The sequence below is a fragment of the Myxocyprinus asiaticus genome, chromosome 32 (genome assembly GCF_019703515.2).
Source record: "Myxocyprinus asiaticus isolate MX2 ecotype Aquarium Trade chromosome 32, UBuf_Myxa_2, whole genome shotgun sequence".
Classification (NCBI taxonomy): Eukaryota; Metazoa; Chordata; class Actinopteri; order Cypriniformes; family Catostomidae; genus Myxocyprinus; species Myxocyprinus asiaticus.
In genome coordinates, this window is record NC_059375.1 from 38,795,502 (window position 1) to 38,808,898 (window position 13,397).

General features: G+C 38.9%; 1 protein-coding gene across 5 annotated transcripts in view; it reads left to right on the top strand.

The window, feature by feature from the left end:
• The window catches only part of LOC127423108 (enhancer of polycomb homolog 1-like), a 40,673-nt gene that overhangs the window by 9,661 nt on the left and 17,615 nt on the right, over nucleotides 1-13,397 (top strand). For 4 of the 5 annotated variants that reach the window (XM_051667167.1, XM_051667168.1, XM_051667165.1 and 1 more), the window contains one exon: nucleotides 10,611-10,770. In XM_051667167.1, coding sequence (XP_051523127.1) covers nucleotides 10,671-10,770 — 100 coding nt within the window. In that variant the 5' untranslated portion in view covers nucleotides 10,611-10,670. Of the gene's footprint in view, nucleotides 1-236; nucleotides 1,265-10,610; nucleotides 10,771-13,397 lie in introns of those variants that run through there. The other variant, XM_051667169.1, reaches the window with a different exon arrangement.

The following is a 13,397-nucleotide window of genomic DNA, read 5'->3' on the forward strand; positions in this document are numbered from 1 at the left end:
CCAGCATCAATGACAGCAGCATGTCAAGTTTCTCTTGCACACTGTTGCAGGATGATGCATACACACAGTGTTGGATGTTTAACTATTTAAGGCATTTGTGGTAGAGTAGAGATTGCTTTTTTTTTTTTTTTTTTTTTTAAGAACGGTTCACCCAAAATTTGAAATGTCACTATTTACTCAGCATCATGTTGTCCCAAATCTATATGTTGTCATTTTACTATGGGAACACAAAGGAATAGCTACATTTTCAAGAATACTTATGCAATATTTTTCCATATAACATCAGTTTATAGTGACCACATCTTTGTGTGAGTAAATAATAACAATTTTTTTTGAGTGAACCATTCCTCTGCATTGTAACAAGAATTTGTTTTGCAGTGAAGAATGAGCATTAAATCTAAAAGCCATGAGTGCAAACTGTTTGCAGAGCAGGATAACATTGGATAATCAGTTTTAAAATTCTCTGGTTAGGATGTATTATACATGCCCATTTATTTATTTATTTTTTTAATAAGTGTACATGTGGATTCACAGATTTAGATTTGGCATGTGTTAAGAAATAGAGGCTAAGACTATGTCCACATTAGCCTAATCTGGATATATTTGAAAACAGCGTTAAAATGCTAAAAACACTTAAATCCCCTTGCTGCGCATGCACAAAAAATGTAAGAAGCGTGGCCTTGCGTCATTTCCATGTATGGTTGAAACGCAATTCCGAGTAAACTTTCCGTCGCATTTGAAGGGATGCAGTGTGAAGGTTGTACAAAGAAACATTTATCTTTAACAACGTTATCAAAGACCACGTTTACATGCACTTAAGAAATGGGTTATTCCAGGGTTTTTGCAGAAAGTGGCTTTCTGAAACGTCACGTAAACGAGAACACCGATTTCCTTACGCCATTTAAGGAATTAAGAGAAAGCGGTTTAACACACCTAGGTTTCTCCTGGAGAAAGCCGCTAATGTGGACATGTAAACGCATGCGCGGCGGTTTAACAGGTTTTTGAAGAGTGCGCATGTGCGTGGAATTGACTGAATAACAAACGTCATAGGATGGAGCCCAACAACAAATCAACAAAACATTGGGAGTACAGTGGGAAAAGCATATACACTGTAAACTATACCCATTTATAAACACCACTGTAAAATATCGACAGTCCCTCATGTTTGCATATATGCGCTTGTACACTGAGGGAATCCCTGAGTTTTAGGTCAAGGGAAACCCCACTACTGAAGCTCAACTCCGCTGCAGGTCTCCATAGAAAGGTAAGGAAACAAACACCACAACAAACTCTGGAATATCTGGAAATAAAGCAAAGCAACAGAATAAAATAGTGAAGTCTTCCTCGGATTCCATGTTTGTTATTTACACAAGCATCGCGGGGTAATTACGTTGCTCTGGAGAAAGCTGCATACTGACCGAGCCACATGTATATGGGAGTAAAGAGTATGGCACTTATACAGTGCATGTAAACAAACGCTGCTTTCTCGCAATACACCGCTTTCTTGCAATAACCTGTTTTCTGGTGTTTATGTAAACGTAGTCAAAGTGGATAGCAGGCACAACAACAGTGCTACAACATGGGCCACCATCTTGATTGTTTTGGGTTGAATTGGTCACATGACTGTGTCACGTGACATGTGTCTTTTTTTTTTTTTTTTTTTGGATATATCTGTTTTCCCTGTCCACACTATAACACAAGGCGGCGTTTTAAAATGTGTTCACTGTGAGAGCGTTTTCAAAAAGGTCAGTTTTCGCAGGACACAAACGGCATTTTATTTTGGATGGAAGGTCAAAACGTAGCAAAGTAAATGCATTTTCAAACGAAACCGTTGTTTTGAACGTGGCCTCTGAGGCTTTGGCCTTCCATCCACACTGAGACCACGTTGTTGACGTTTAAAACTGAGCTTTTCGAAAACGCTCTCCCAAGTGGATACATTTGAAAATGCATCTTCACGTTGTAGTGTGGAGAGGGAAAACGGAGATATCTGAAAACCATGATATATTTGTTGCCATATGATGCAGTCATGTGATCCACTCAACCCAAAACAATGTTGTAGTGCCGTTATTGTGCCTGCTATTCACTTTGATAGCATTGTTAAAGATAAAGGTTGTACAAAGTAACATTTATATTGCATTCCTTCAAAGGCGACGGGAAGTTAACTGCTGTACAATGATTGAATATGAAGAACGTACATGGAACATAGTTTTTATTTTATTTATTTTTTTAGATGCGCAGTAAGGGATATGAGTTTTTAAATACGTAACATAAGTTTCCATGTGGACAAGCAACTTTTGGAAAATGCTTGTGAACGGAGAGTGTTTCGTAAATGAAAGCACCTTTTTCAAATGTATCCAGAATAATGTGGACGGGGAGATGTATAAAAGAAAATTAGTGGATGTTTTGCCATTTGAAGCTATTGTGGTGGAGGGGAGAAACCTTTTTTTTAGTTGTGCATTCGCTAGTGTGCCCTTTACAAAAACATATTACCAATGTAACCATTGTAACATTCCTCCATAATATCATAATTATTACAGTTTGGCTACCAGTACTGCAATAAAGCTGGTATCATTTACTGCTGTTGTCAATAAAATACATTAAAATGACAATTTCAGAAGTATCATTTACTGTTTGAAGGGGATTCCATACTTGTGAAATGCTTCAGCAGTGGGAATGTTGCGTAGTAACTGTCGTAGCTGTGGGATCATAGTATATAGAAATGAATAAATCTAGTAACTGTAGTAACTATGGCATTAAGTTTGAAACAATGGTTTCAGTTGTACATTTTGTAAATGGCACACCAGTGAAGGCACACACAAAAAAAAAAAAAATCTTCTCACCTCTATCACAGTAGCATTAAATGGCAAAACATGCACAAGTTTATTTGTTTATATCTCCCTATATAATAGTTCTCAGGGTCACCTCCGACTCTATTTTTTATGCAATATAAATACCAATGATTCATGGAAAACAGTTGGAAACCAGATAGATCGTTTTTGTTTTGGTGTCATCTGTGTTGTAGCCTGTATCATTGGCATGCTGGATGTTTGCAGAACAAGACTGTCGGATGAATCCAGGGCATGTTTAATGTCAGTTAACGCCTTTGTGGTAGTTTCCAGATCGGCTTTATGTGTTGTGATGAATGCTGATGATTTTTATTTATTTATTTATTTGACAACAAACGACTTGCAGGAGACCTGCCAGGAACCGGCATATGTCCACATGCTCCGCTATAATGCAATTTCACCGCGGAGCTCCTCTCATATCTGTTCCGCGAGAGATAGGGTGGAAGCGTTCCTTATGAATAATGTGGAGAAACGCTTAAGCCAAGCGTACACCTCACGACTTGCAGTTGGCGCCCTGCGACTCAGTCCAGTTTTTCATCGTGCTTGTTTCACTTTAGGATTGTAGTGTTAACTACACGACCATTCGTCCCCGACTAAGATCACGTGTACACCTGGTATTAAGACGAGCATCGTCCTGTTTCAAACAGATCGCCAAAAATGCATCTTAAAATTAAGATAATGAAATTCATTCACAAACTCGCACAGTTTATTCTTGATAACACGTGTAAAAAAAAGAAAAAAACTGCTCTCGCCCGTTTTCACACTTTATTGGCACCCTTTGCAAAGTTAAAAAATAATAAAAACTGCATGTAGAGAGATGTGGGTGAGGTTTTATTTTGTTTTCTTATAATTTTTGTCTCAATACCTTGCCGCCTCTTTCAACAATCACGAAAGAATGGCTGTGTATTTCATTGGCTGTGGCTCATTGTTAGTCTTTCGCTCGTTGGGACAGTGCGCACACATGACATGACGTCTAGATATCAAGCAGGAATGCAAAACTGTCACAGCATCTAAGATGACGAAAGGTCTTGCTGTGTGTGCACTCTTGTGTCGCAGGAGTGCGCACACAACAAGACCTTTCGTCGTGAGATCCTAGACTTCTCGTTGCAGACCAGTCGCCAACTCGAAACATCAAAGGAGACGAGCTTGAGTCATGAGGTGTACACTAGGCATTAGAAGCAAATGACGTTTTAGTGTACTCTACTAATCGCAACTCGAGTTTACACCTCATTTTTTGACGTTGGAAAAAACCTATCATTGAGTGCTATCATTGTTTTCAATGATTTGCAACCTGTACATATCTGTTAATATCTCAAATTTGTTTTAGGGTTTCTTGACCCGTTAAGGCACTAATATACTGTCAGTTTGGAAGGTGTGGCAGAAAACAATAGTTGAGTGAATTAAAGGTGCTCTCAGCGATTCCCGAGAAACACTTGATATTCGCACTCAACTGCCAAAACAAACACACCCCTCCCTTCAGTGCTCCTATGGAAGCCACCCCCCCCATCTTCTGCATCCGTCTTCAAACCTTTTACCTCTTTGAGGTCTCTCCACCACTGTTAACGTGGCTCCTAGCCTTCGACTTATCATAATCCTTATTTTTTTTTTAGTTTATATCCGTCTGACCTTTTTCTCTTGGTCTGTTCTCCTTGGAGTTTAGAAAGTTCACATCAGCCAGATTTGCCGTCACTCTTCTAATGAATCTCTCTCTTGCCCTGTCCCCACCCCCCATCCTGTGCATGTGCAAGAACCACCCCCTGTTGCTGATTGGCTGGAGTAGTGTTGTGTGGATCGGTCCGATCCACTTTGTTTTTGTCCCATTTACAGGGCCAGGGCTGTGTACAAATACTAGATTGTTTTTCAGCCCACCCACAGAATGGCCAGCTAGCAGACTGTGAAAAGCAGACCTTTAAGGCTGTCAAAATAAAATAAGAATATTTGTCGAATTTAAGATTAAAATGCACATTTGAACGGTAAAACTGTGCATTCGAATTTTGGATTTGCGCCAAGCACTGACCATAACTTCTGACCTATTCTTGAGTTAAAAAAAGCTGGACACAGTGCAGCAAATACAGTTGAACAGAACGTGGGTGTCTCAAGACGCGTTTTTAAAGGCTGAAGTTGGTTTCAACTTGACATGGCATCTAAAAACAGGGCTCCTGCACGAGACACGCAATAAACTGCGACACAGCGCAATTGCCAAAGACGTCCGTCTAGCGTAGGTTTTCATAGACAAACAATAGGAAAACCATGCGGATGGAAGCAAACGGCATGAACGGATCCTTTGGTGGAAGAGTTTAGTCATTGTGTTATGCTCTCTTACCAGTGTTTCTCCGCATAAACAATGCATTTTAAAATGCTGAGTCAGGAACGGTATCTAGAGATCCCCGTGTTCTGTTTCATTCTGTTTAGTCTGATTGAACAGCCCCTTCGAGTCGCACCACCGAGTTTGGTTTAGATGTACTTGTTGCACCCACGTGTGAACGTTTTATTCGTATTTTGGTCATATTTAAGTGAAAAAATTGAATTTAGTTTCTCAGGCTTGTTGATAGCCCTAGAGTGAATTGTTCAGTCATCCAAAACACCTGTCAAAATATTTACAGTGATAGTTCACCCAAAAATGGAAATTCTGTCATTTATTAACCCTCTTGTTCCAAACTTTTCTTTTTTACTGTGAAATACAAAAGGATATGTTAGGCACTGCATTTGTCTCAGTCTCCATTTACTTTTATTGCATCTTTTTTAAATACAATGAAAGTGAATTGTGACTGATGCTAACATTGTGCCTAACATTGTGCCTAACATTTACCTTTTGTGTTTCTCAGAGGAATGAAAATAATACTGGTCTTGGAACAATATGAGGGTAAGTGAATTGCCGAAAGTGTTACTAGGAGGTGAAACTAAGTTCAAGACTTCCTTTCTGAGCAGCGTGGGAACTCCTGAAATAGCCCTCTGATTGCACTTTCCTTAAAGCATGCTTCGATTTGCTGGATTTCCAAAGGATGCTAAGTAAAAAGTTCAGAATTATGACCGAGTTTCTTTTAAACCATTGATTACAAACATCCTGAAATAGTTTGCACAGCAATGGGTTTTAAAATAACCTTTTAATTTAATTGGTGCAAGCGGCATTAGCTTCATAGAACCTAAAGTGGTCTGGGGTGTGTGTGCGCATAGTTGAATTTTCTCATCGAAAACCACCAGAGTTAAGAGCGTTGCTTAACATTACAGCAGTCAGTATGTTTACATGCACTTTAAAAGTTTGATATCAGTCAGACTAGAACAATAATACGTTTTTTTTTTAAATGGCATGTGAACACTTCTGGACTAAAATCGTACCAATCTGTTTTTGCAAAGTTAGACTAACAGACCTACAACAGACCCTTACGAAAAATCAAACTTGCCGCAGTTTTTCCACTCATTATTTTCACATGCAAAAGAGCTTGTGATTTGCTGCAAAAGTTTGCCAGAAGTTTGCAGCTCTTCACTGTTAGTTGTGAACCTTCAGCTAACCTTTGGCAACAATGGACATTTTGCCACAAGTTTTCAGCAAAGCTCTAGTTTGATAGTTCAGATATAGGCGATGGTCGCCCTGCAACTTAAAAGCATTAAAGCGTTTTCCAAAAGTGTACATGTGTCTAACGAACACGTTAAATTGGAAGTGACATGACTTTCAGCCTTCGCTCTGTTGTATTATTAGAAAATTTGCAAATAATCATAACCATGATATCTTTGTATTTTATTTTATCTCTCAGACGGTATTCTAACTATCAGAAACGTACAATGTGGCATCGCTATTTGTGACATGTATTTAACACTTGTTCAGCTGACGTCCTTCCTTCAAACATTCAATTACGCATTGTGTAATTTATAATTGGACAGGCTGATGAAGACTAGCTCTACTATGCGAAAACCTGCTTCATTAAGTGTTTGTTGTCAACTTTGAGATACAGTCTAGTGGTATGCAGGATCTGAAAATCCTTTTAAATTAAACAAATGATAGGCTCATATTCTTGTTCTTTGTTCACATCTTGAAGGAATTGTAATTATGTACGTTGATCTGTTGCCGCAGTGTTTCGTTTTCTTAAACTTCCTTTAAATGGTTGGTAGTGTCTTTTTCCCAAAAATACGAATGTTATAAAACGTAACAAAACTATTAATTTTTGGCATTATAATAGCGCTAGTGTTGTTAGGTAAAATATTGTGATGTTGTGAAATATGGGTTCCACAGTCCTTACCCCCTGCATTCAGTTGATCCAGCAAACCGGTTTTCCCAGAGACTAGAGTTTCATTTTCTTGATGGCATTTCGGAGTGTGGTTTAGACCAGAGGTCATGGCAGCATTCCAGACGAGTTTGACCTGCTTTTTCCCTCCGTTCCCGGACAGAATGCCAGGGACTGCGTAAACGTCACATTACTCGGCGTGTTCTGCCAGATCAGCATTGCAACTGCAAAGACTCACTGTGAAACTGTGGGAAATTTCACTGATATGAAAAGGAATATGTCTGTAATGCAGAATGCTGTTGGTTTTGAGATAGCCTTTATTGATACAAACTCTTTATGCTGTCTGTAAATCAAGCTTGCAGCTCTGGCCTGAAGGGACCTTTCTTGAAAGACAATTACTTTGTAATTCTGATTAGGTCATTCATTTTAATTCAGTTCTCTGACCCCTTGGCCAATTTGAGATTAACGCATTGGCTGTTGATCATGCTCTCATCCTTGTTTCAACTCAAAAATCTACAGACAAGCTTTATCAACAGATAATAAGCATTTTCTGTTTTCAGTATATTTTTTGAAAATTGTTAATTTAGTGTTAATTTGCTTGGGTGCAATATGTTTAACTAAAGCTAGAGTATACTACTGTTTCCTAGTGCCGTTACATCTAGCACGTGATCGAGCACTCTGTTCTTTTAAAGTGTACTTTTTCAACCGCAAGCCTGTACAGTTGAGGCACGCACACTGTAGGAACTGTGCCGATACGATCATATATCTATATATCGCAATAGTTTTTATCGTTATACTTTAGATCTCTGTATTGAAATTTCTATGAATATATTGTGAATTCATATCATATCCAAAATTGTAATAATAAAAAGCAGGTCGTCTAAAAGGCACAAACTTGGAGTGCTGTTTCACTCACAATCCAGTTATGATATTATGGTATATTAAATGTATTAAATCATGGCGTATCGTGTGGTGGTTGGTTACGCCAGCGCGCCAAGACGCGGACTGTCCACGTGACTAGAATCTGGCCTGCATGCGGACAGTCCGTGTGACAAAATTTGCGTTGCACAAGATGTTGTGGTACACAGAAAACCAAAATATGCCTTTGTTTAAGATATTCTATGCACCGATGTCCTTGTATATATTTTAAGCTTTGGAACAAGTTTGAAATGTTTCACTAGGATGCAACCCAAATACTGTGCACCAAAAGAAAAGCTTTGAACTACGGCTAAACACCCAGTCGGTTAACTCTATTACCTTGGAAGCGGTTAAAGGTCTGGGTTACCGAAATGTAGATTCAAACAATCCATAACCATCAGAATTGTACCCTTGAGCAAGACTGTTAATCTCAGGTTGCTTCAGTGGGATTGTCCTGTAAAACATGGAAACATAATGCAAGATCATTTGGATCAAAGGACAGATTGGCGGTTAGTGACTCCCCTGAGCTTAGATCAGCCAGACCAACAGGATTAGTCTGGGGAGGATGATTTGATGATCCTGGTCTTGTAGATTTAGTCCACAAGTTTCATGTAGAGTTGTTGGCCCATTTCTTGTAGAGGTAGGTTAATGGTTTATTGAACTCTACAGCATTTGACTTCCGAGTCAGGCCAGTTTTTCTAGTCACGTGGACAATCCATGTCTTGGCAGGGGGATTGCGGAAGAGCAAAAATTTAATGGAAATTTGAGAAGGACAGCACAATATGAGCAACTAAGTTCCTAAAATGAGAGTAACTGTCGCACGAAATCTTTGCTTTTTCCATGACCATTCTGTTCTCCCTCTTCCCTTCCTCCCCCCTCCCCTCATCTGTTAGTAATTATGATCATCTAAGGTCTGTGATGGGGTCACCCCAATTGGGGAGAGCATTTGCAATCTGAAGGTTATTCAGTGGACTATGCCAAAGGAAGTCTGGCTTTTGTCTCCTGTTAATTGCCTCCTTGCTTAAGGCCTTTCAGCAAGAGCTCACAAGCTGAGTCATTTGAAGATGAAGTGAGAGAAACATTTGACTCTTAAAGGAATAGTTATCCCATAAATGGCTGGTTGCAACACAAGGCTTATATATTTTTCCTTTTTTGCTGCTATTACATCAATGAATTTATCTCCCTTGAGATTGTTTGTACTCGGCTGAAATATTTTCAGGCTTTCGTGCATAGTATCCGTGTTATTTCTTGATGCCAAGTGTAATCATTTTGATTGGATGAGATCCTAGGGTGCATAACTTAATCAAATTTGGCTGACATATGACCGGTTTGGACCTTTGGCTCATTTATTCTTCATACTGATTTCAGGTTTCTTAGTTCCATCATTATATATTTTTGAAAAGAAAACACACTTGTTTTGTATTTTAGGGTTGGATAATTGTGCTTTGCAGCTTGTGGCTTATTTAAGAAAGGTTTTTAAAAGCTGGTTGAGGTCATCGCATTTAAATTGTTTCTGCGTTTTCTCTGAAACAATAGCTTATCTATTTTGTGGTCTGATCTGTATTAGAAATTCACATTGGGGTAAAGGGAATAAAAACAAATATGCATTGCAGAGTTGTAAGTGCAGTTTTGTTTTAAATGACCAGGTTTATTACTAGAGATAATTTGACCAATTTGGCTGCTTGTGGTTTTTGTGGAGAGAAAGTATGATGCAAAGGTTGTGCGCGATCATGTGCTTGCCATTATGATGTAGTCATCAAGCCACAGTGTTGGTCTAATTTGCTCTTGAGCCTTTTTAATTCTTCATTCGATATGATTTGCAAAGTGTTTGTAAATTGCTTGACTGTAAGAGAACTTTGGTGTGGGTCAGCATGTTGATAATATTTTATGTAGGGGTCCGCAATGTGTGCGTATGTAAGCATGTAAATCACGAAATAAACTGCTGCTGTGTGTGAGAGCACTCTCCTCCGAGACCATGAGAAAAAGGCACCTTTAATGCAAAAATAAAACAAGAGTAACTCATTACAGCTAAAAAAAAAAAAAAACAATATGATTAAAATGATTTTGTTGTACAACCTCTGATTGGAACGCGCATTCCCAACCATGTGGCGGTATTTAAATTTCTACCAGTTGACAAATTTCTACCGGTATATCAGCCACCCCTAGTTTCATGCAATTTATATGAACTTTTGAGGTAAATGGCAATATTTAATGTTGAATTGTCATTTCTGCAGCACTGGCGCCACCTAATACCTAGAAATAAAATGACTCCTGTTTTCTTCCATTGGTTGGGCTTACTGATAGTTCCGCCACAAACTCGCGCCATTGGTTGAGCCATTGTTGCTGTGTTCAACTGACTGGGATGCTCATATATACAGAACTATGTTTTGATGGTGCCACAATGTTTACACTTTTTATGCATTTATTTTGCCCAGTTCATTGAATGATGACTTTTGAATGAAAAGATTCGCTCAAATCTTGCTTGCCAGTGCTAGTAAACCCAATTATATAAATTTGAATCTTTAGTACATTATTTAAAAAGTTGTGCAATATGATGTAGCTATAACTCTGATATGTGGAAAGTGTTTTATTGAAGTGTTTCTCTCTTTCATTTTGGTTGTCATAGGAACACCATCTCCAGCGGGCGATCTCCGCCCAGCAGGTGTACGGAGAGAAAAAGGATAACATGGTGATTCCCGTCCCAGAGGCCGAGAGCAACATCGCCTACTATGACTCGCTCTACCCTGGAGACTTCAAGATGCCAAAGCAGCTCATTCACATACAGCGTGAGTACACGTTAATGTTAATAAAAGCAAACAAATACCAATGAGAGGGATCGACTTCCCTGTTTTATAGGTTGGTGGATGGCAAGCTGTGCTATCTGCCTTCTGTCTGGGTGCTTATACCTACTCTGGTTGTTCAGATGTCCCCGAAGTGCCCATTTTTGCTTCAAAGGTTGTTTTGTCGTACTGAATTTAAATTGGGGGGGGGGGGGTTAGTAATGATTTAGCATTAAATATGGCCAGGACGATGAGAATCACCCTCCCTATAAATCCAGTGGCTAGTCCTGATCATGATTATTTGATCTATTCACATGTATTTTAGATGGCTAACAATGATCTTTGTATTTTTATATGTAAATAAAGAAATTTTAAAGACACAGTGAGTAAATCATTGGTCACATTATTTAGACAACTAATTGCCAGCCAAAATTCAATAACATTGACAGGTCTTGCCTTGGAAGAACCCTTATAATACTCGCATCGAACCTGTTGTTAGACTTCTTTGAAATCTCTTAAGTCAGGCCTAGTGTTTTTAATATGAATAGTTTCTCAGTGTGGGGTGGTCAATATTTAACTGTGATCACTGGGAATGTTATGGCTGTGTTTCCTCCAGCCTGTGTGTGTTTTAGGGGGAAAGAGAATGACTGGATGAGTCTGGCGGGCCCTGGGGTGTGTGAAATTGAAGTTGGAGGTGTCATGCTGTCAAAGAGCATTTGTGCACGCTCCCTCACACACCAGACAAACGAAAGGAAAGGGAAGGTTAAGATGAGGCACTGGGAACTAAAGTGGGAATACAGGGTATTGAAATGGGGAAGTGTGTTTGGAGAATTCTCCAGATGCCTTGGGATCTCTCTCAGTGCGTCTACTTGCAAAGGTACAACGGGATCTTTTGTCCCGGGCTATTAAATATTCTTCGTTCTAAACACGTTCAGTGGGAGACGCGGATATAAACACGGAGACAGCGCGCAATTGCGAACTACCGGAAGTAGTTTTTATTTATGAAGTATTTAATTCACTGACCAAATTATCCCAAAATTGGCATTACAATATGGTTATTTAATATATAAACCCATTTTTATAGACTTTCCAAAATAATGTTTTTTTTTTTTTTCATCATCTGAAAGGTCCTGCTACTTATAGTCTGAAGCGACTTTAGTATACATTTTGTATACGTAATTGATGCTGGCTGTCTATACACATGCTTACAAACATATATAAACATCAGTCATAGAGAGAGTGTAGCGTTATAAAGTTCCCTATTCAGAGAATTTGCCTTTACAAAGTACTTGATGCGACCAGTTTAAATATTCTGTCCCATCATAACATTGTTTTAACAAACTCTAGACCGTTGTCAAATGCAACTCCTCACAAAATGAGGTTTCATCACACTTGTCACGGCTGTATTTTTACTTTTTTTGCACATAGCACTGGTGCTACAAAGGATGAAAGTTTTGTTGCACAGGCCACACAATTGTAGCACAAGTATAAAATGTCTGTTACCATCTCTGAAAACAACCACAAGTAGTGCAGTTCATCACATAAACAGGCATGTGACTGGCAAAGGACATTTAATGTTGCATACAGGGCACACAAAATCCAAACCTTAACAAGATATGTTTTCAGACAAAAATCTTCTTTATTTCCCCAAAATGGCAGACTGCAGGAACATAACACCTCTTGCTTAACATCGTCAATTTTGTTTATATAGCCCAATATCACTAATCGCAATCCAAACAACATCCATATATTAAGTTCAAATTAGCAGGACAAATCTGTGGGCACACATCAGTTGAGTGAGTGAGTGAGTTTTTTTAATTTTATTTTTTTTTAAATGCTGTTACACATTACATTAGGATTGTCTACTCTAATCTTTTCTGGAGCCTCCATGCACCAGCAACAGAACAAGAGCTGTTGTTTAGCATCGAAAGTTAGCCAAGGAAAATCCTTTTTCCACTCGCCATTTGTATCTATACATTTTCCCTTTGTTTCTCCCTTAATTTCATTTGGCAGTGTTGCTTCTTTAGTTTCTTCCTCGCAGGCTCGTTTGGGTTTTTGGTTGAGCACTTGAAAATACGACTTCATTTTCCTGTCATCATCTAACTCGCTTGACTAGCTGAGGGAATGGCATAGAGGCAGCTGCATAGGAATTATGGGATTGTTCCCTAGGAATTGTGGGAATTGGTGTTGGATGTATGGACATGATTTTTAATCGCACAATAGACTACAACTACCAAGTAAAATAGCGATGCGTCATTGATTAACCTCACACACAGCAAACTCTCACTTCACACAAACAAGCGTGTGTATGTCTCAACATGTAAAACTGTTACACGGGTGCCACTGGTAAATTCATTCATTGCACAATGAACAAGGATCTGTTTTTATGGTGGAAAAGAAATGCGAAGCGGTACGAGAAACTCGGAAGCTTATCAGATCGGTATGTGCGCTAAATATCTGAACATGGGCAGTGCGCATTTTATAAAAAGCCACATTTCACCACTTATTTTTCCCAAAAGTAACATGTGAAAAGATAAAATTGTGATGGCCTTTATGTAGACTGAGGTCATATTGTGCATTACCCTAATGTTGTCAGAATTGGTTTTTATGTAAGCTCCGGGTGAGTGCAAATG